The sequence below is a fragment of the Nomascus leucogenys genome, chromosome 5 (assembly GCF_006542625.1).
Source record: "Nomascus leucogenys isolate Asia chromosome 5, Asia_NLE_v1, whole genome shotgun sequence".
Classification (NCBI taxonomy): domain Eukaryota; kingdom Metazoa; phylum Chordata; class Mammalia; order Primates; family Hylobatidae; genus Nomascus; species Nomascus leucogenys.
Genome location: NC_044385.1, coordinates 18,576,222 through 18,600,160, shown reverse-complemented (window position 1 = coordinate 18,600,160; position 23,939 = coordinate 18,576,222). Strand labels below are relative to the sequence as shown.

Sequence of the window (23,939 nt, the reverse complement as noted above, 5' to 3'; positions counted from 1 at the left end):
CTCTTAGGTTCTTTTCATCTAAAACAGTCTGTCTTTGTCTTTCAAGTTGGTAAAGTTTTTGAAGAGTCTAGGGCAACTATATTATACAATGTCCCACCAGCAGGTTATGTTTGATTGGTCTCTTGTAATTAGAATCACGGTGAACATTTTGGCAAGAACAGGACACATGTGATGGTAGTACATTGCTTCAGGAGTATGCAATGTGGTTTGTTTTGTGGTTGATGACAGGGTCTATTAGATCTGTCTACTGATACTCCAAAAACATGGGAATATCTTGTTTCCCTAGCCCCTCAACTCAATGGTCTCAGCATCCTTTGGTGACCAGTTATTCGCTGTGGTTGTAATAGTGACTTCTGTCATTCTTTCCACATTTATTAGTTGGCGTTCTCCTGTAAAGAAGCATTTCACTGACCCTCTCCCTTTTTGAAAATCACTGTAGACTTGTGAATTTTTTTGTTTTACAAACTGTGGAATATACCCTTTACTACCAATCTTTTGATGTTCAAATAGTCCCCAAACTTGAACAGTGGGAGCTGTTCAAGGCTCTTGTATTATTTTAATATCTCTAACCTTGCTTTGTGGCCCAATAAGACTCCAAGATTTCTTCAATAAGCCCTCACTTCTTTTACTGGAAAATGGTAGTCAGAAACCAACATATGGAACCACGTATACTCATGCTACTGGGGTGTCACTGCAAAGAAACAAGAAATATGTATGTGTGTGTATGTGTGTGTATAGATAAAATGTATATATATGTATTGTGTGTGTATATATATATACACAATTTTATATATACACACACACATTTTATTATCTATATCTATCTATCTACATATATATAGAGAGAGACTTTTTTTTTTTTTTTCTGAGGCAGGGTTTTGCTCTGTTGCCCCAGCTGGAGGGCAGTGGCACAATCACATCTCACTGCCACCTCGACCTCCTGGGCTCAAGTGATCCTCTCACCTCAGCCTCCCCAGTAGCTGGGACTACAGGCACACACCACCACACCTGGCTAAGTTTTAAATTTTTTGTAGAGACAGGTTCTCACTAAGTTGTCTAGGCTGGCTTGATGATCTCCTGGGCTCAAGCAATCCTCCCATGTCAGCCTCCCAAAGTGCTGGGATTATAGGCGTGAGCCACCACACCCAGCTGATGTATTTTTTTAATTGATGCATAATAATTATACATATTTATGGGGTACAATGTGATGCTTCAATACATGTATACATTGTGTAATGATCACAGGGTAATTAGCATATCATCATCTCAAACAAGAAAATATACTGTTTTTTTTTTTTTTTTGAGACGGAGTCTCGCTCTGTCGCCCAGGCTGGAGTGCAGTGGCGTGATCTCGGCTCACTGCAAGCTCTGCCTCCTGGGCTCACACCATTCTCCTGCCTTAGCCTCCCGAGTAGCTGGGACTACAGGCGCCCACCACCACGCCCGGCTAATTTTTTGTATTTTTAGTAGAGACGGGGTTTCACCGTGTTAGCCAGGATGGTCTCGATCTCCTGACTTTGTGATCTGCCTGGCTCGGCATCCCAAAGTGCTGGGATTACAGGCGTGAGCCACCGCGCCCGGCCGAAAATATATTGTTTTTAAAAATCAGATTCTATCTGGTATTTCCAATTCAAATTCAGTAATACAGAGTTTTTCTTCACTGTCTTTCTATATTTGTATCTCCTCTCTGCTTGGTTCTAAAAAATAATACCATCAGGCCTCAGTATCCGCTGACAACTGGTTCTAGGACCCATGGGAATACCAAAAAGCTCAACTCCCTTATATAAAAACGGTAGTTACTTGCACATAACCCATGTACATTCTCCCATATACTTTAAATCACCTCTAGATTATAATACCTAATACAATGTAAATGCTAAGTAAATAGCTGTTATATTGTATTGGTTTTTTAAAATTTGCATTATTTTAATTTTGCATTATTTTTGTTGTTTTTTTTGTTTAATTCTGTTGTAATTTTAATTGTCGTTGAATTATTTTTAATTCTTTTTTTCCCCAAATATTTTTGATGTTTGGTCGAATCTGCAGATGTGGAATCCAAAAATATGGAGGGTCAACTGTACTATATGTAATTGTTTTCATCTACAATACACACAAAATAGTTCAGAATTATTGCACCTATACCACACTACCTACAACAAATCCACTGTGTAAAGGTCAAGATTGCTTTGTAGTTCTTTTTGCCCTTGGAATATGCATCACTAAGGGTACATAATCAGACCTCTCCATTCAAAATCATTTGAATCTATTCTTTAGGAATTCTTATTTAAAATACAAATTACTTTTCTCTAAAAAAATTCCAAGTATATAATTGAGTAACTACACATGGACATTAACTAAATGCATTCCTCTTAGAGACAGGTCCTATTTCTAAGAGATAGATCCTGCTAACTGATGACAGAAACACATCATGAGTTAATTGATGGCATGACCAATTTGTAAATCTTTTTGCTCAAATTCTTTCACCTTCAATTTTTTCTTGCAGTATATCCTCTGAAAAGTCTGAAGCTAATGCAGCCAATTTACTCAAGCCAAGAAGGGTTTTCTTCTTTGCAAAGTAACGAGTTTCCATATTTGCCAAACCCAGAAGTGTTGCATGAGCCTACAATAAAATATGCAAACCACCTTAAGATACTGAGTACCAATTCAAGCTGAAACAAAGGTAAGTAAACCCCAAACTTGTTTTTCTCCCCTAAGCCATATCAATGAATGAAAAGTCAACATTTAGCAAACCTAAAAACTGAGCAGTACCGTAATATTGAGAGTAATTACATAGCAAAATATCAAGCATCCTCACTAAATATTGGGAAAAGAGACATGCACAAAACATTTGCTCTAAAACAATTACATATTCACCTGAACATCCTGTCAAGAACAAATTTTAAAATTAATTTGTATGTTTTTACTCATAATTTGAATATTTATTACAACAATATACTCATTGCAAAAAGGCCAATGACTGTTACAGACACATCATTAAAATTTTTGTGATTTTAATGTGATGTCAAATCATGATGCAGTACATTTTTTTTTTTTTTTTTTTTTTTTTTAAGAGAGAGCCTCGCTTTGTCACCCAGGCTGGAGTGCAGTGATATAGTCTCAGCTCACTCAACCTCCGCCTCCCGGGTTCAAGTGATTCTCCTGCCTCAGGCTCCTGAGTAGCTGGGATTACAGGCTGAGCCACAGGCACCCAGCCTAGACTACATATTTTTATTGAGATATTAGAAGTAATGGCAATACCATCACAAATTAAGAATGTTTTATGCAAATTATGTGAGAAAATAGGAGTACACATTCTAAATAATCTATAAGAAATGCTTTTAAATTTAAAAAAATTATTATTGTATACTGATGAAATAATTGTATATATTTATGGATACAGAGTAATGTTATATGTATGTGATGTGGAATGATTAAATCAAGCTAATTAACATGCCCATCACCCCAAATACCTATCATTGTGGTGAGAACATTTCAAATTTGTTCTCTTGGAAATTCTAAAATGTACAATACACTATTAACTTTAGCCACCATACTGTGCAATGTATATAAAAAATGTTCCTGGCTGGGTGCAGTGGCTCATGCCCGGAATCCCAGCACGTTGGGTGGCTGATGTGGGTGGATTGCTTGAGCCCAGGAATTCAAGACCAGCCTGGGCAACACAGTGAGACCCTGTCTCTAAAAAAACAAAAATAAAAATAAAAATAATCTTCTTCCTCCTAACAGAAACTTGTACACTTTGACCAACTTCTCCGGCCCATTTCCCCATTTTTAAATTGGGTTGTCTTCTTGCAATTGAGCTGAGTTCCTTATATGTATGTATATATGTGTGTATGTGTGTGTGTGTGCGTGCGTATAACATCCCCTCACCCTTCTGACAGCCACCATTCTTCTGCTTCCATGAGTTCAATTGTTTTAGATTCCACATATGAGTTATTAGTCTGTGTCTGGCTTATTTGGTTTAGTGTAATGTTCTCCAACTTCATCAATGTTGTTGCAAATGAGAGAATTTCCTTCTTTCTTAAGGCTATTACCGCACTGTGTATTCTATATACAACATCTTCTTTATCATTTACACTGATTGATGGACACTTAGGTGGATTCCATAACTTGGCTATTGTGAAAATGCTGCAATGAACATGGGGGTGCAGGTATCTTCTCAACATACTGACTTTAACTCCTCTGGATATATACTCACAAGTGGGATTGCCAGATCATATGGTATTTCTATTTTTAACTTTTTCAGGAACCTCCATACAGTTTCCCATAATGGTTGTACTAACTTACATTCCCACCAAGAGTGCATCAGGGTTCCCTTTTCTCCATGTCTTCTCCAGCACTTGTTACCTTCACCTTTTTGATAACAGCCATTTGAACAAATGTAAGGTGATGTCTCATTGTGGTATAAATCTGCATTTCCCTAATGATGAGTGATGCAGAACATTTTTTTCACACATCTATTGGTCATCTGCATGTCTTCTTTTGATAAATGTCTATTCAGGTCTTTTGCCATTCATTCATTCATTTATTTTGAGACAAGGCCTCACTCTGTCGCCTAGGCTGGAGTGCAGTGGTGCAATCTGAGCTCACTGCAGCCTCAACCTCCAGAGCTCAAGTGATCCTCCTGCCTCAGCCTCCCAAGTAGCTGGAACTACAGGTGTGTGTCACCACACCTGGCTAATGTTTTTGTTATTTATGTTTCCTAGGCTGGTCTTGAACTGCTGCACTCAAGAGATCCACCTGCCTCGGCCTCCCAAAGTACTGGGAGGGATTACAGGTATAAGCCACCATGCCCAGCTCCCTTATATATTTTGGATAGTAACCCCTCCTCAGGTGTATGACAGTAAACAGTATTTTAATTACTAAAAACAAAACTAATTAAAACGACCTAAATAAATTGCACACATCTGCTCCATAGAAAAATCCTTCTTACCTTTTCTAATTCTTGACTATTAATTTCATGTAACCAGCTGAGATGTTCATGAGCTTGCAAAAAATTTGCCAACTGTCCATGCTGAGAAATGGGCTGAGATAATAATTTGCCTCGCTTTCCTTTCTCCAGATACCAACGGAAGAGAAAGTCTGAAAAATTCTACAAATAACAGAACATAGAATTCATTCATAATAGTTTAAAAAAAATACATTTCTGATAATAAAACATAACTTTGTTCTAAAGGCCTCTAAAACAGAAAACCTGTTCTAAACAATAATTTCCTATACTGTAGGATCACTTAATTCAATCATCTCATTTGACAAATGTGTACATTCTGATTCAGACAGGGCATCTTGCTCAATATCACTGCCAAGATTAATGGCAGAATCTAGATGTGCACTGGCCAATATGGTAGCAACTGGCCATATGTAGCTGTTTAACTTAAATAAAAAATTAGACTGAAATTTAAAATTCAGTTCCTTAGGTACATTAGCCACATTTCAAGTGCTCAGTAGCCCCATGTGGCCAGTGGCTCCCATTTGGACAGCGCATTTCAACAGCTCCATTATCACAGAAAGCTCTGTGGGACGGCACTGAGACTGTAACATTCCAGAATTCTGCGCCAGCTGGCCACATGGCCTGGTATGATACATCAAAATCTAGAGAGGCCCAAATGCCCAGACAGTTTTCCCCACTGGCTGTTTGTGGAGTGTTGGGGTGGTGTAGAGGCTGAGCTGGAGAGGAAGACCAAGACGTCCTACAGTCTCACAGTGTTTAAGAGATACTTCCCCTAAAGCAGGGATCCTGCCATGAAAGACTTCTGACACCAGAAATGAAATGAATATTACAAAAGCTGAGACCGAGTCCTGGGCCACTTCTATTCCTAATGAACTGAGTCATCTTCCTCTCCTCTAAATCGCCTAACAGAGAAAAAGGAAAATCCACAAGGGCACAAGTAACATTGATTTCCATACTATGGAGTTTAAAAACATACAATGTCTAAAATACAATTTAAAAATTACCAGATACAAGAAGCAGAAAACTATGATTCAAGCAACATAAAAGCAGGCAACATAAACAGACTCAAAGATGATCAGAGTAAGCACAAAGGGACTTTAACATTTAAACACGTTAAAGAAAATATAAGAAAAAATGCAAAAATGCATGAAGAGAAAATCCATAAAAATAATTTTAAAATCATGATCAGTGCAAAAAATATTTATTTAGCAATGTTTTGAAATACTAAATAAGCCATGTCCAACAACTGACTTTTTTTTTTTTTTCTTGAGATGGAGTCTTGCTCTGTTGCCCAGCCTGGAGTGCAGTGGCACGATCTTGGCTCACTGCAACCTCCTCCTTCTGGGTTCAAGCGATTCTCCTGCCTCAACCTCCAGAACAGATGGAATTACAGGCACACGCCACCATGACTGGCTAATTTTTGTATTTTTAGGAGAGATGGGGTTTTGCCATGTTGGCCAGGCTGGTCTCGAACTCCTGACCTCAGGTGATCTGCCCACCTCGGCCTCCCAAAGTGCTGGGATTACAGGCGTGAGCCACCTTGCCCAGCCCAACAACTGATCTTTGATCAAGTAAGTCATACCCAGTCAGTGAAATACTATAATACCATTAAAAATGCCGCTGTAGAATATTTAATGACATGAACAAATGTTTGCAGTGTATCAAGTGAAAAAAGCAGTTGACAAAACATGTTTGTCTATAACACAGAGTGGAAAGACTGAAACTATAAACCAAATGTTTAAAAGGTTCTCTCTGGGTGGTGGCATTTTGAGTTTTTTATCTTTTGTGTTTATAAAAGTGGTTTTCTAAATTTTATACAATATCACCTTTACAGTAATAAAAAATAAGCTTTTCATAGTAATCAACTGACTGAATAGACTGGCTTTAAGAAACAACTTTAAATTCACTTAAGATAGTGTCACAATGGAAACTTTTTTTTTTTTTTAAAGATAGGGTTTTCCTCTGTCACCTAGCTGTAGTGTAGTGGCACAATCTTGGCTCACTGGCCTTGACCTCCTGGGCTCAAATGATCCTGCCACCTTAGCCTCCTGAATAAATGTGGCCATGGGCGTGTGGTGGCATGTTTAAAAAAAATTTTTTTTTGTAAAGGCAGGGTCTCACTATGTTGCCCAGGCTGGCCTCAAACTCCTGGCCTCAAGTGATCCTACCGCCTTGGCCTCTCAAAGTGCTGGGATTACAGCATGAGCCACTGAGGCTGGCTGGGGATTTTGTTTTTTAAACAGGAAGCATAATATCCCTCAAGGAAAATGAGAATGTTAGGTGTATTTGTAAAGCTAAGCTCTCTTAAAGTAGTGTTCTATGCTCCCGAGTATCTTCTATCCAATTTTTAAGAACTTTACCAATATTCATGTACCTAAGTACTTTTATAATAACTAGAAAATATATAAACAGAAATGAAAGTTATATTTTCCAAAAGTCAAAGAATCTTTCAGTAATATTTATATATAAAGAATTGTGTGGTCAGGCAGATGGCTCATGCCTGTTATCCCAGCACTTTGGGAGGCTGAAGCAGGAGGATCGCTTGAGCCCAGGAGTTTGAGACCAGCCTGGACAACATAGCGAGACTTTGTCTCTACTGAAAAATGAACAAAATTAGCCACGCATGGTGGCGAGCTCCTGTGGTCCCATCTACTGGAAGGCAGGAGGTGTGGGAGGGGGTGAGGTGGGAGAAGTGATTGGACCCAGGAGGTTGACGCTGTCGTGAACTGTGATCTCGCTACTGGACAAAATTTACAAAGAAACGCAACATACAAATTATCTCATCAAAGTTAACTACAAAAAGATCGTTATCATCTTCCAAAAGCCCTGATTACAGATTTGAAATGGCAAAGCCATTTTAAGAAAAGGCAACTAAAGGACTCAGTGGCCACACACCCAACACTCATCACCTGATCAGCAAACTGGGTCATGTAGCGCTGGAGTCGGCTCTGGTTGTCAGTCTGCTCACACATTTGTACCAATATATCAAAGTCACAGTATTTCTCTGCGAGAGAAGCAGCCCACAGGTACTGGCCTAGTGTAACTGTGGAAATGAGAACAGATGGGAAAAAATCCTGTTAGCAAAACTTAAAATCTGTAATAAAAAATGTTACTTGAAATTTTATCTTTATTCCTATTATAAACCAACAATCATTAATGGAATGGAAACCTTCCCACTTACTGGCACTTAGTTTCACAATTCACATCAATTCCTTAAAGATGCAAATTCAGGCCAGGTGCAGTGGCTCACACCTGCAATCCCAGCACTTTGGGAGGCTGAGGCGGGTGGATCACCTGAGGCTAGGAGTTCGAGACCAGTCTAGCCAACATGGCGAAACCCCATCCCTAACAAAAATACAAAATTAGCCAGTTGTGGCACACGCCTGTAATCCCAGCTACTTGGGAGGCTGAGGCAGGAGAATTGTTTGAACCCCGGAGGCAGAGGTTGCAGTGAGCTGAGATTATACCACTGCACTATAGCCTGGGCGAGAGAGTGACACTCTGTCTCAACAAAAAAAGATGCAAATTCAGACCCTTGTTTCATCACTGCCTCCCGAAAACGCTATTCTCTTCCTTCGTGTAAGAGTAAAGCAAACTCTTCCCAATCCTAGCCTGGAGTATCATGTGTCCTTGGCCGAACAGCCATACTATCTTATCTGTATCCCTCAAGCAGCCCTCACCAGGCTCTACTTTGCAATCCAGTTATTCACGTAAAGGTCTGTGATGCCAAGCTCTTTAAGGGTAGTCTCCACATGTTGTTTATTTATGTATTTATTAATTATCTTCAGTATCATCTATGGTACTTATACCTAGATAGTAGTGGGAAAAAAGTTGAATAAATGAGCACAGAAAGCTGTGCATATTTGCTTTAAGTTCTTTATTACAGTTGGATTAACACTACTACACTGAATACACTGCATTAACTATTCAACCCTTTCATCCATTCAGCAAATTTAAAACTCTTGCCAAGTATCATGAACTTACGAAGAGGAGATAAGAGATCTGATCTTTTCTGTAGGTATTCCATCTCCAGATTGTCGTATCTTTCCTGATTACTGGATTTATCCACAGACTTCAGCTGAGAAACATAACCATCCAGGAAGCAATCGATCAGGGCTACCAGCTGCTCGGTCACGATGTTGCGGAGGTTGCTGTCTGCCTGTGGATAAACCACCTTCAGGACAATCTCATGCTGGCGTATTATTACCGTTCGGATGCCACCAGGACCACTCGTTGCTGTGAAATTACACAAAATAATATGGTTAAAGTAAGGGCTCTAGTGATGGCTAAAGGAAAGACTAATAGCATAAAAATTATGCCTCTTCATCACTGCTGGAAAATTAAATTGAACAGGGATTCAGGTGATACCTGTCAATGCCCTGCCTGAACCCCATCTTGTCCAAGGAGATTTCCTCAGCAAAGCCAGGTAAACATGATTCTTCTTCCTTCTAAATTCCTTTAATGCTACTCCACTTACTTTCTTGTATGAAATCAACACAAAATACAGTCCATACCTCCAGGGCCAGGACTGCTTCTATGAATAACTATTTGAACTAAAACCTAGTAAATGCATAAGTACCAGTTGAATACATAAATTATAGAGAGATCGATAAATAAGAGCAAGGGAAGAATAAAGTGATTTTGACAAGAGCTGCTCATTTTGGAGATGGCACTTTTTCATTTCACTTACAAACCTATACTAGGGGAATAACACAATTTCTAAAAATGATGGGTCATTAGAAATATGTTTCGAACAACTGCTAATAAATCAGTATATTACCCGTCCATGGAACATATTCAGGTTCTTTTTCTAGTGATTCTTCTCTTCTATACAAAGAGTTTCTATTTTGGCGATAATGACTAGCAGCCTGCAGCATATCCTGGAAAAAAAGTTAATGTGTTATCACATGCAAAAGGTGAGGATCACAGTATTTCTGAAGATAATTTAAGACAGCGAAGTAAATTAGTAAGAAAAAATACTCAGGGGCCAGGAACGTTGGCTCACACCTGTAATCCCAGTGCTTTGGGAGGCTGAGGTAGGAGGATTGCTCCTAGCCTGACAACATAGTGAGACCCCATCTCTACAAAAAATTTTAAAAATTACCTAGGCATCATGGCGTGCACCTGCAGTCCCCGCTACTTGGGAGACTGAGGAAGGAGGATTGCTTGAGCCCAGGAGGTGGAGGCTGCAGTGAGCTATAATCAAGCCATTGTAAACCCAGCCTGGGCAATGGAGTGAGACCATGTCTCACAAAAAAAAAAAGAAAATAAGAGAAAAAAGTCAGCACAGATCTGCATGATTACTTTTTGGTTCTTTCTGCTTTTGAAGTTTGTTTTACTCCATAATTGAACTTCAGTTTTGGCAAATAATAGTAACCAAAGTAGGAAAATCATTACTACAAGTCCACTAGCTAAAATTAAATGGAACATTTTAGTCAATAGTAAAAGTAGCAGGGTTTTGAGTAATTAAAAAAATAGAAATGAGAAATATTTAGACAGTTACATTAACAAATCAGGCATGGTGTCTCAGGTCTGTAATCCCAACATTCTTGGAGGCTGAGGCAGGAGGAACTTGTGAGCCCAAGGTTACAGTGAGCTATGATGGTGCCACTGCACTCCAGCTTGGGTGACAGTGAGACCTTCTCTCCGAAAAAAACCAGCTAAAAAAATTGCAAAGATACAAACACATCTTCCCAAATGAAAGGTTTATTATTCTACCAAATAGAAACTCAGGATTATAGAAATTTATTAATAGGCACCAGGCTAACATTCAAAATACTCATTAGCTGATTAATAATAAAATGACATTTTTCTAACTTTTTTGGGATTAACAAATGTCTACAACCTTCTAAATTATCGGCAATACAGAGTAGGAATATGGAAACCACTTCCTTGTCTATCCATGCTCTGGGCTTTGATTTGCTGAAGCCTTTACTATATTTTTGTACCTTGAGAATACTGTTCACATTGATCACCACTTCAGCCCATTCAACGGAATCCATAGGTGTATCCCTCAAGACTTGCTCCTCATGCTCCAGTAAGCACTCACAGATGGTATCTACTTGGGATACCTGAGAGAATACACAGAAGTAAACTACTTACAACAAAAATTACGGTGATGGGTAACAACTACCCAGTGAGTTTTACTCATTAAGCCATATCCTCAGACCTATAGATGGAGGAAAATTTATTGACACTTGATGGTAAAAATAAATTCAAAAATCAAGAAAAGTCAGATCTAACTTTTAAAAGTCAGAGTGCCCAAATAAGTCTTATAAACAGGCAAATTCTGGGTTGTCACCGAGATTTTTTTTATTTAAACGATGATATTATTTATTATAGCTACTCTGCTCAGTGCACCTTTAAATAGCACTAGGTTACAGATGACATCACTTTACAATGTAATACCCCAAACTAATGAACTAATAGACTAAAATAATGACCTCAAAATATGAACTTGCTAATTTCTTTCTTTGAGGAATTCCCCTTCTTCAGACATAACAGAAACATTTGTAGAATAGAAGTAAGCAACATAAGAGAATAATGAACTAAATACATAACTTCTAACTCTTCTTTTGTCATTAATTAATACATGGAGATAACAGTGCAAAAATACCATCAGGCACTGAAACTCCTGTTTCAAGTTCAAGTCTGCGTTTAAGCTTTCCCCTGTTATTTAGAGTTTGCATAGCGATGGACACTCAGAGATAAGAGGAAAGAAAAATCAGATTAGCTGCCCTCAAGGACCTCACAAACTGGCTGAAGGAATAAGATATATAGGCACAGATAAAACATGACCCAAACAAAATCCCTCTCTTTTGCAAACCTTGTTCTTCCTTTTGCATTTCTGATGTTAGCCAAAGGCATCCTAACAGCCCAGGCAAGAAATCTTCAGCACATTTAATTTATAAGATTAAGCATAAGAATATTTTACATTGTTAACATGAAAACACAATGAAAGCCTATATAATGGCTGGGTGCGGTGGCTCACGCCTGCAATCCCAGCACTTTGGAGGTGGGCGGATCACAAGGTCAAGAGATCAAGACCATCCTGAAAACATGGTGAAACCCTGTCTCCACTAAAAATACAAAAATTAGCTGGGCGTGGTGGCGCACACCTGGAGTCCCAGCTACTTGGGAGGCTGAGGCGGGAGAATTGCTTGAACCGGGGAGGCGGAGGCTGCAGTGAGCAGAGATTGTGTCACTGCACTCCAGCCTGGCGACAGAGCAAGACTCCATCTCAAAAAAAAAAAAAAGAAGGAAAGCATATATAATATAAAAGACAGAAAATAACATAAAAGCGCATAAAATGCCAAAACATTTGTTAAATTCTCTTATCATGTATATATTCAGTGATTTCAAATATTGCTCATATGCCGTGTCAACATAGTCTGTTCCTTAAGCAGTGAGCTCTGCTTTTCCACAGCCTTAGGAGGTACAAGGCCTTCCCAAACTGGAGACAGAGGCAAAGTGGAGAGCACACCCTCAGGCAGGCTCTGTATTGTTTTACTTTCTATCAGGGCTGCCAAGTCAAAATATCTTTCTACATGGCCCACCAATCAGAGATTGATTTTGGTTAACCAGTTCATCCCAAAACACAAATACTCCTTAGAAAGGTAATTTGTCACCCCCAAGTGGAAGGACAGTAAAAAAAAAGAAAAACTACTATATGCATATAGCTATTGTATTCTCTTTTCATGATCGTTATGACATGGGAGAAAACCTTTAGAACTACACCCCAGAGAAGCTGAAGACCAATGAACATCATGAGAAATGAAGATAAATAGTGACGTGAACAGTCCTAAACATTAGCATTTTTCATATGGAACATTCTTTTGAGGAGCCAATCACATTTTTAGTTTTGCTGTATCATATTCCTAAAATATTATTCTATATTATGTATCCAACTGATAATTTCCAGACCTTTCTCTAATAATTCAGCTAACTGAAACATGTACATACACTGAATTGACAATTATACTTTGCCCTTTGATCCAAATGCAGAATAATGAACCAGGCTCTTGCTCAGTTCTTACAAGTAGTCTGTCATTAATTTTTAAAAATTCATTGTCTTATCATATAAAATTATATATGAATAAAGACCAAAAAGGACACAAAAATAACAACAATTTGATTTGTTAGGTCATTAAACTTGAGGCGATTTGTTTTTCTTTCAGATTTCTGGCATACTCTCTAGATTAAAAACAAAACATAACAAAGTGCTTTTCCTTCCATTCCCTAGGAACTAACCCAAATGCATAAAAGCAAAGAATTCACACTAAACACATTTATGGAATCAACAGGAAGACTGAACTTAGGTTACAGTACATCAAACATTAACAAAGAGACCTGTCGGCACAGTGTGCTACATGTTAGAATACAGTTAGGCTATAGGAGGAAGGAAGCAAAATTTGAGACATCAAATAGAGTTTGAAGTTCCTCAAATGCATAAGGAATTCCAAATTTCACAGAGCTGAGGGAAGAACTGGCAGTTTCTAAAACCAGATAATTCTGCAGTCTCAGTTAAGACAACAGGTCTAAGTCCTAATGTCACACCTTTAAAGGGAGACAGCGAAATCTACCTTGCTGCCTCATCAGGCTGTGAGGCTTCACAAAAGCACGAGGACTCCGTCACTATTTCCACAATGTCCAGCTGCCACTGGCTGCCCAGCATCTTAACTATTTCTGTCTTTGAAGTTTGTAGCAGACTTTACTTTTTCTCTGAAAATAAATCTGATTTTACAAGCAAGGTGTAGCAACAGGATCCTAGGAGGTAGCTGAGGAGTTCAGTGAAGGTACTGTTTGCAAAGGTGTGGGCAAGATTAACGGGTCCAAAAACAGATGGGGCAGCACCCTAGGATAAGGCATTATCAACCTCAGGCCTAAAGAGGCAAGAGGAGGGGGCAGCTACTGGAAACACAGAGAAAGCAGCTGGACAGGAGGCACAGTCCCTGACAGAGGGGCACAGCCAATGTAAAGTGGGCACAGGCAAGGAAGAAAGCTGGCGGAATAACTACTCCAACTTCTGGCCTTATGGCAGGGCCTCACATTCATCTGACCTGGCAGAAGCCGGAGGGCAAGGGAGCCCACTCAGGAAATCCACTTTGCTGTGGCAGAGTCAAGAGTAGATCTGCCTGGCCAACAAGGGTGAAACCAGGTCTCTACTAAAAATACAAAAATTAGCTGGGCGTGGTGGCACATGCCTGTAGTCCCAGCTACTTGGGAGGCTGAGGCAGGAGAATTGCTTGAAGCCAGGAGGCAGAGGTTGCAGTGAGCCAACATTGCACCGTTGCACTCCAGCCTGGCGACAGTCCCCTGCCCCCCCAAAAAAAGAGTAGATCGAGAGAGACAAAGGAGAAGATCAGGATGGATGCAGTGGCTCACGCCTGTAATCCCAGCACTTTGGGAGTCTGAGGCGAGTGGATCACCTGAGGTCAGGAGTTCGAGATCAGCCTGACCAACACAGCGAAACTCCATCTCTACTAAAAATATGAAAATTAGCCGGGGTGGTGGCTGGCACCTGTAATCCCAGCTACTCGGGAGGCTGAGGTAGGAGAATCGCTGGAACCCAGGAGGCAGAGGTACCTGGGCAACAGAGTGAGACTCCATCTCAAAAAAAAAAAAAAAGATCAGCACACAAAGCAAATAGGTACGTGGAGACAGTTATCAGAGAAAAAAAGTAAACAGGGAGCACTTCTTAGTCAACTTTGCAAGCTCTTCTTTACAGGTAACTGATAAATGATACTTCTGAGTGACATTCTAGCCAGAAAATCTGGAGTCCAATTTAAAATTTCAGTGAGATCTTCTGTGATTTAACTCGTCCTCACCCTCTTTCCTGCCTAGGGCATGATCACTAAATGGCACAGTTCTACAAAGCCACATGAAAGAGGACTCATCTTACCTCCCTGAAAAAGACATCTGCAGGAGTCAGGTTGGATGGGATTTCATACTCCCTCTTGTTCAAAGCAATCAATATGGCTGTGTTGACCAGGTCAGAAAGCCGGGAGTGGTGGTTCTTGAGAACAATGGCAGCTGACAGCTTTTCGGCATGCTCACAGAGCAACAGTCGAGTGGCCATCGGTGTCCCTCTAACTGGAAAACTGCCTAGACGTCCAAATAAGCCAACCTTGCAAAAAGGCAAACATATATTCTTAGAAAGCAATTATGGTAACATGCAAAATACCATAGCTGTATTTTCCCCAGAAGCACCCTGGGCAGTCACTGGCCCCAGCTCTCCCCCAGCAAGTCCCTCCAGTTGTCTGTTGTTTTGTTTTGTTTTTTGAGACGGAGTCTTGCTCTGTCCCCCAGGCTGGAGTACAGTGGCGCAATCTCGGCTCACTGCAAGCTCCGCCTTCCGGGTTCACACCATTCTCCTGTCTCAGCCTCCTGAGTAGCTGGGACTACAGGTGCCCGCCAACATGCCCGGCTAATTTTTTGTATTTTCAGTAGAGACGGGGTTTCACCGTGTTAGCCAGGATGGTCTCGATCTCCTGACCTCGTGATCAGCCCGCCTCGGCCTCCCAAAGTGCTGGGATTACAGGCTTGAGCCACCGCGCCCGGCTACTGTCTCTTGTTTTAACTGTTTCTAACACACAGACACTTCAGCCAGGCCATTAACACCCACAAGGAAATGTAGATATTCCTGTTCTAAGAACAGGGTCACTCCAGGGCTTCTGTCCATTACTACTGTCTCTGCATATCATGTTTCCCAAATTATTGTTTATGGTTATCAAAACAGTCATACTGCTCTTTTCGTCTTTTTTGAGAGGGTTTTGCTCTGTCGCCCGGGCTGGAGTGCAGTGGTACAATCACAATCACAGGTCACCCTAACCTTAAACCCTCAACTCAAGCCATCTTCCACCTCAGCCTCCCAAGCAGCACACCACAACAGGATAATTTTTACACTTTATTTTTGTAGACATGGGGTCTCACTATGTTGCCCAGGCTGATCTTGGCCACAAGATCTCCTGGCCACAAGCGAGCCTACTGACTCGGCCTCTCAAAGCACTGGAATTACAGGTGTGAACCACTGCACCTGGCCTCACACTGCCCTTTACTAGCTGTATCAATTAACTCCCCTAGATTCCAGACTTTCAGAAATCAGAAACTCAGCAACCTCCACCTTCAAGGACTGATTTCCATACCCCTAATGCTGCCGGGAGGGTGAGGGCGTCTCTAATCCTTTGCATCCCCTACTGAGTTGCTTGGTGCCCATCTGTGCTGTGTTATGATCTTCCAGGGGTTTTCCTAAGCTTTCTCATTGCATATGACATTACAATAACCTGAACTAGGAAGGAGCCAAAAGACAGGCATAAATAATGAATACTTTTTCACATTTTAAGTATAATTCTCTTTCGTTAATAAGTGACCTGATTTTCTTATCCTTCATTTTCTATATGCTTTTGTAGTATTTACATGCGAGGAGATATCTTTTTATAACACAAAAGGGGTCACATTGTATATATTGTTCTGTACCCTGTTTTGATAGTATCTTATTTTTTCTAACACATTTAGATATTCTTATTTTTAATGACTGTGGAATAATTCACTGAATCCTAATGTATTTAACCTGTTCACCTTACTATTTTAAAGTAAGAGTTACATGGTCTTTCCTGACTTGAATTTATTTCCTGGTTCCCTCAAAAATATTTTAGGTGTAATTGGCCAGGCGTGATGGCTCATGCCTGTAATCCCAGCACTTTGGGAGGCCGAGGCTGGCAGATCACGAGTTCAGGAGATTGAGACCATCCTGGCTGACACAGTGAAACCCTGTCTCTACTAAAAATACAAAAAATTAGCCGGGCGTGGTGGCAGGCGCCTGTAGTCCCAGCTACTCGGGAGGCTGAGGCAGGAGAATGGCATGAACCCGGGAAGCAGAGCTTGCAGTGAGCAGAGATCACGCCACTGCACTCCAGCCTGGGCGACAGAGCGAGACTCCGTCTCAAAAAAAAAAAAAAAAAAAATTTATATATATATATCTATCTTAGGTGGAGTTTTCATGCAAGGTCATCCCAATTGCTTGCTTTACTTTGCTTTGATTGTGGCACTGACAGTGAAGCAATAGCTCTATATTAAAACTATTCTAGGCCAGGCACAGTGGCTCACACCTGTAATCCCAGCACTTTGGGAGGTAGAAGCAGGCGATCACCTGGGTAATGTGTACAAAAAATACAAAAATTAGCTGACTTGGTGGCACATGCCTGTAGTCCCAGCTACTTGGGAGGCTGAGATGGGAAGATTAGCTGAGCCCGGGCAGGCTGTAGCTACAGTGAGCTATGATCATGCCACTGCACTCCAGCCTGGGTGACAGAATGAGACCCTGTCTCAAAAAAATTAAAAAACTAAATATATATACACACACACACACATATACAATCATTCTAGTCACACAATGAATATGATCAGATTACCTCCCTGCTTCTGTAAGGTATGGAAACACAAATGTATGAACACAGAGGCTTCTCTCAACATCAGAAAACTAGAGGCACGGGTACTGTTTGAAGTGTTGGTGTTACTTCCACCCCCTTCAGAATGAGGATATGGCCCTGCAGATACCCAGTTTGGCTCAAGGAGAAAAGGAATATTTCTCTATATTCAGAAATATTCCCTAGGGCTGGGTGCAGTGGCTCAGGCTTGTAATCCCAGCACTTTGGGAAGCCTAGGCAGGAGGATCACTTGAGGCCAGGAATTTGAGACCAGCCTGGGCAACGTTATGAGACCCTGTCTCTACAAAAAATAAAAAAATTAGCCGGGCGTGGTAGTGAGTGCCTGTGGTCCCAGCTATCGGGGAGGCAGAGGTGGGAAGATTGCTTGAGCCCAGGAGGTCAATCCTGCAGTGAGCTGCGATCGTGCCACTGCACTCCACCTTGGGCAACAGAGACCCTGTATCCAAAAAAAAAAAAAAAAAAATTTTCCTTAGTATCTAGTTATACCTTTTTCCTAATTATCAACATAAATTCTTCCCGATTAGTAAAATGAGTGCTAAATATTAAAGGAAATAGAAACATAAAAGGCATGGCTGGAATGGTGTTTTCAGAACTAGCTAGACATTGCCTTGAGACAGATACTGCTACCAGCAGCCGTGGAACTTCGTGAGGTTTCTCTGGAACCCAGGAAGGCTGAGACAAGAGAGCTCATGCTTTCATGGCTTTCGGGCCTCTGATAAATCCACGCTCTTAGTGTGGCAAATCAGGTCAGGGCAAGTTCCTGCCGGCCCAGTATGCACATCCTCTTCCAATGAGAATGACTTTGCCACTCTTCTCATCGAGAGGTACAATCACACTGGGCGCAGTGGCTCACACCTGTAATCTCAGCACTTTGGGAGGCAGAGGCAGGCGATCACTTGAGCTTAGGAGTTCAAAACTAGCCTGGGCAACATGGCAAAACCCATTCTCCACAAAAAATACACAAAATTAGCCAGGTTCAGCACCATGTGCCTGCAGTCCCAGCTACTGGGGAGGCTGAGGCAGGAGAATCGCTTGAGCCCAGGAGGCAAAGGTTGCAGTGAGCTGAGATTGCGCCACTGTACTCCAGCCTGGGCAATGGGAGTGAAACCCTGTCACACACACACACAAAAAAGAGGTATAATAAATTATTTAATCTTTCATCCCAGCTGTCCTTGTGACTTGCTTTGACCAATGTCACTTTACTGGAAGTAACATTATGTGACATCTGAGATGAGCTCTTAAGAAGCCTACAGCTTCTATGTTCATCCACTAAGACCACACGAAGCCAGTCCAGCCCAGAGCAGGATGAGCGACTAAATGGAGAACCACATAGCCTCTGCTGACAGTTGGAACCAACTGCCAGAAAGTGGGAAGAGGCTTGCAGACCCTCCAGCTCAGTGCATCCTAAATGCAGGTCTAGTGATTCCGGGTGAAACCAACAGAAGAACTGCCTGATTAACCCACAGAATTGTTTTAAGCCACTGTGTTTTGGGGTGGTTTATACGGCAGTAATAGTAAACTGATACACTTGGCTAATTAAACGACCATATCGGGAGAAAATGCGTTTTTTCCTCATTAATCCATATCCCACCTAAAATAACAACAACAAAAAAAGAGAGACTCAATGAATGATTGGAGTTTTCTTGCCAAGAAAATAAAAGAGTAGACAGGAGATAAACCATGCACAAAAATCGAAAAAGAATGTGGGATTAGGAACAATCAAGTCATTTCTGAAATTATCTAGTGCTGCACTGTCCAATAAGGTAGGCACTGTCCATAGTGGCTATTTAAGTAAGTTAAAATTCAGTTCTTCAGTTGCTAGTCACATTTCAACCGTTCAGGTCACACGTGGCCGGCAGCTGTCCCACTAGACATCATACTAGGAGAACATTCCCATGATCACAGAAAGCAATGGATTGGACAGCACTCACTAGAATCTCCTTAACATAAAAAATTAGCCAGGTGTGGTAGTGAGTAGGCACTACTGAGTTTCAAAAACAATCAGGGAAGCGACTGGGCCTGGTAGCTCATGCCTGTAACCTCAGCACCTTGGGAGGCTGAAGTGCAGTGATTTCTTGAGCCCAGGAGTTCGAGACCAGCCTGGGCAACGTAGTAAGACTCTGTCTCTACAAAAACTAAAAAAAAATTATATGGGCATGGTGGCACAAACCTGTAGTCCCAACTACCCAGGAGGCTGTGAGAGGACTGCTTGAGTCTAGGAGGTCAAGGCTGCAGTGAGCCAAGACTGTGCCACTACACTCCAGACTGGGTGACAGAGTGCCCCGTCTCAAAAAAATCAATCAATAAATAAAACAAAACAAACAAAACCCAAAACAGGTTGAAATTCATTCACTTGGCTATGTAATATGTCTGCAAGCCACTTTTATTGACGAGGCAAGTATAGGTGAATTTATGTAAAATTCTGTCCAGTAGCAAAACATTTTCTAATTCAGGCACAATATATACGAGGATAACCTTTACACAAAAAAAAGAAAAGGAATACTTTAAATGAGGATTTGATTCTAATGGCACCTCAAAATTAAAAGTCATATATAAAAATCTGTCAAATACAAAATCGACTCATGAAAACTTAAGTTTTTACCCAAACGCACACAGGAAATCTGAATGAAGTCCTGCTTCTTATACCTGGATTAACAGGCTTGTACACAGCCCTGGAATTACAGACTTTTAAATCAGCACAGAAAATGGAAAACACTAGTCATGCCCCGCCCAATGAAATGCCTCAAAATAGAGAGAAGGGACTTCCCACTGTGTTGGAGAGACTGACAAAGGCAGAGCAGACAGATGTTCTGGCCCGCCCTGTGCCCAGCACCCTGGGCTCTTACTTGATGAATGAAGTCCATAAGAAAAGAATGAGCTTTCATCTTGTCTTCTAGCTGGTGAAGGATAATCAGTGATGTATTGCTGAACCCAGGTGCTTCTGTTAAAACAGTGATAAAACTGAGAACATAGTGGTTTTACAACTATACTATTTTAATATTAGTGGCTAACTGCTATTAAAATAAAAAGCTAAGGCCAGGCACGGTGGCTCACGCCTGTAATCCCAGCACTTTGGGAGGTCGAGGTGGGCAGATCATGAGGTCAAGAGATCGAGACCATCCTGGCAAACGTGGTGAAACCCCATCTCTACTAAAAATACAAAAATTAGCTGAGTGTGGTGGCGCGTGCCTGTAGTCCCAGCTACTCAGGAGGCTGAGGCAAGAGAATTGCTTGAACCCGGGGAGGTGGAAGTTGCAGTGAGCTGAGATTGCGCTACTGTATTCCAGCCTGGTGACAGAGTGAGACTCCGTCTCAAAAAAGAAAAGGAAAAAAAAAAGAAAGTCTATACAAAAGAAAAATATCAACCTTACAAAATTATTTATAACATTACTCAGGAGTTTTAAAACTTTAGGAGAAAATTTTGGAGGTTTGATACAATTCATACTGTATGTATTCAAAATGCAAAATACGTTTTTAGTTTAATCATTTGTGACAATTTAAGCTTGACAGCGCCAACAAAAACAGTCAAAGAAAGGAGATGAGCTCTGATGTTTTCTTCCTAAATCTCTAATGCAGCTTAGTGAACTTGCTAAGAAGTAGGATAATTAGGGAGAGAAACATGTTTGAGACAGTTCCCTGGTATCTGGGGACCCCAGAGTTCTCCTCGAGTTTCTGAGGTGGAAGTAAGCGTAAGAGGGGCAGTCAGCTGGGACAGGCAGCAAGACATGTCTTGTCCACTTCTACATATTGACATTTGATCACTGCTACTCTCAGGGGAATGGATCATTTCTATTAGTCAAATATACTGATTATGCCAAAATTATCATTTAATTTGGGGGTAAGTAGGCTGGGCGTGGTGGCTTACACCTGAAATCCCAGCACTTTGGGAGATCAAAGCGGGTGGACCACCTGAGGTCAAGAGTTCGAGACCAGCCTGGCCAACATGGTGAAACTACATCTCTACTAAAAATACAAAAATTAGCTGGGTGTGATGGTGCACACCTGTAATCTCAGCTACTCGGGAGGCTGAGGTGGGAGGACCACTTGAACCCAGGAGGTGGAGGTTGCAGTTAGCTGAGATTGCGCCACTGCATTCCAGTCTGGGTGACAGAGTAAGGGAGACTCTGTCTCCAAAAACAAAAAACAAAAAACAAAAATTGGGGGGCAGGTAAGTGCCAATTGTCTACCGATGCTACCAATTTTCTTTTAGAAATAAAAGCCAGGAAAGTTAAGTAAGGCTAATTAATCTGCCTTGGATAGAACAATTAGGATTTGTTCCAATGTTCCTTTAGTTTCTATTCTGTTATCTAGACCTGTTCTGACCCTTTTTCAAAACCTACTATAAGGAAGGTTACCTGGCCGGGCCTGGTGGCTCACGCCTGTAATCCCAGCACTTTGGGAGGACAAGGTGGGTGGATCATGAGGTCAGGAGATCAAGACCATCCTGGCTAACATGGTGAAACCCTGTCTCTACTAAAAATACAAAAAAATTTCCCAGGCATGGTGGCGGGTGCCTGTAGTCCCAGCTATTTGGGAGGCTGAAGCAGGAGAATGGTGTGAACCTGGGAGGCGGAGCTTGCAGTGAGCTGAGATTGTGCCACTGCACTCCAGCCTGGGTGACAGAGCGAGGCTCTGTCTCAAAAAAAAGGAAGGTCACAATATTTAAAAAAAAACTGAATTAATATTAAACTGTTTGAGAAGCTAAAAAATATGCTTTAAGAGATGCTTCTAATAAAGAAACCAGAATATGTTCAAAACATACGATTCCGTAATTGAAACGTTCTTACCCTCAGGGACAGACTCAGCCCACCGTGGGTCAGATGCTGGGTAGTCATCCATCAGGTCTACACTGATTTGGGTAACTGCCCTGTCTAGTTCAGAATCAGAATCCAAATCAGAGTGAGAGGAAAAGAGCTCATCAACCACCGTTTGAGCATGACCTAAATCTTTTCTGAAATAAAATTGGAAAACACAAGTATTAAGGAAGGCAAAATATTTTCAAATCTCACTAAGAAAAAATTAATTGTTGAGTACTATTCAGCCAAAACAAAGAATGAGATCCCGTCATTCGCAACAGTAGGGATGGAAGTGGAGGACATGTTACGTGAACTAAGTCAGGCACAGAAACACATGTAACAAACTTTACATGTTCAATAATTTAGTGTACATTTTAAAGTAACTAAGAGCATAATTAGAATGTTCACAACACACAAAAAAGATGAATGCTTGAGGTGATAAATATCCCATTTACCCTGATGTGATTATTATGCATTCTATGCCCATATGAAAATATCTCATGTACCCCACAAACGTATACCCCTACTATGTACCCATAAAAATAAAAAAAAAAAAAGTTTAAGTTAATTGTGAAATTAAATGTAACCTAAAAACCATTTATAGGTTTTGGCTCAAAGTTGCTTTTAATAAAATTTATTTAATTAAAAGGGAGAAAACTATTATCCATTTATTAATTCAACAAATATACATTGAATACTTAGAACATGCTAGGCTCTGGACACAGAAAGATAAAAAGACTTAAAAAATAGTCCAGACAATTGAGCAAGCAATGACACAGGTGATAAACACCGACAGAGACAGGGAAAACTTCCTAACAGGTAAAGAGGAGGTCATGGAAGGCTGGGGAGAACTGGGGGAGGGGTATAACAGCTGCACACAGAACATACATCCACATCTGTCAGCAAGTAAGCCTCTATCTCAGGAGAGAACTGAGGCTACGGGAGAGGCTGAGATCACTCAGGGAGCAAGAGTTTGGAAAAAAGCTTGCAAGATAACCAATTAAAGGAAGGGTAAGCCCATAAAAAGCAGCAGACTCTTCTAACTTAGAGAGATTAGGGGACAACTAGGGTGTCAATGAACCCTAGGGGATTAACCATGGCACATATGAAGAAATGAAGGATACTGAGAAGGGATGAATCACAAAATTAGAGGACACAGTCTTGTAAACCATGTTATGGGGTTTGAACCTAATACCAAGGACAATGGACAGGCACTGTAAAGGAGTGTCACAGTCTGTTCCAGTGATTCAAAAGATTGCTCTATCATATGGAGAGGGGATCAGATGTCAGATCAGACAAGAGAAAAATCCAGTTAGGAGATTACTGCAGAAAGGAAAAGACAGGAAAGAGAAAAATCCAGTTAGGTTACTGCTGGATCTGATGTACAGTAGTCCCCTCTTATCCATGGTTTCACTTCCCAAGCCACAGTTACCTGCAGTGAACTGCAGTCTGAAAACAGATGACAGAAACAGAGAGAGAGAGAGACCAACCACACTCACATATTTTTATTACAGTACAGTCATCTCTCAGTATACACAGGGGATTAGTTACAGGACCCCCAACATACATCAAAATCCACCCATACTCAAGTCCTGCAGCTGGCTCTGTGGAGCTCCAGTATACAAAAAGGTGACCCTCTGTATAGGCAAGTGAATTTCTGATCCGCATTTGGTTGAAAACATGCTGTGAATTTTTGATGTGCATTTGGTTGAACACAGCCTGCATATT

The 23,939-nt window shown here is 40.9% G+C and overlaps 1 protein-coding gene across 2 annotated transcripts in view; it reads right to left on the bottom strand.

Annotated features, from left to right (window-relative positions):
* Window positions 1–23,939, bottom strand: part of NUP133 (nucleoporin 133) — a 70,636-nt gene that overhangs the window by 13,678 nt on the left and 33,019 nt on the right. For both annotated transcript variants that reach the window (XM_003275156.4, XM_030812721.1), the window contains exons 13-21: window positions 22,203–22,366; window positions 20,262–20,356; window positions 14,871–15,095; window positions 10,918–11,040; window positions 9,750–9,849; window positions 8,954–9,205; window positions 7,879–8,012; window positions 4,952–5,110; window positions 2,485–2,620 (exon numbers count right to left, since the gene is read on the bottom strand). In XM_003275156.4, coding sequence (XP_003275204.1) covers window positions 2,485–2,620; window positions 4,952–5,110; window positions 7,879–8,012; window positions 8,954–9,205; window positions 9,750–9,849; window positions 10,918–11,040; window positions 14,871–15,095; window positions 20,262–20,356; window positions 22,203–22,366 — 1,388 coding nt within the window. The remainder of the gene's footprint in view (window positions 1–2,484; window positions 2,621–4,951; window positions 5,111–7,878; window positions 8,013–8,953; window positions 9,206–9,749; window positions 9,850–10,917; window positions 11,041–14,870; window positions 15,096–20,261; window positions 20,357–22,202; window positions 22,367–23,939) is intronic.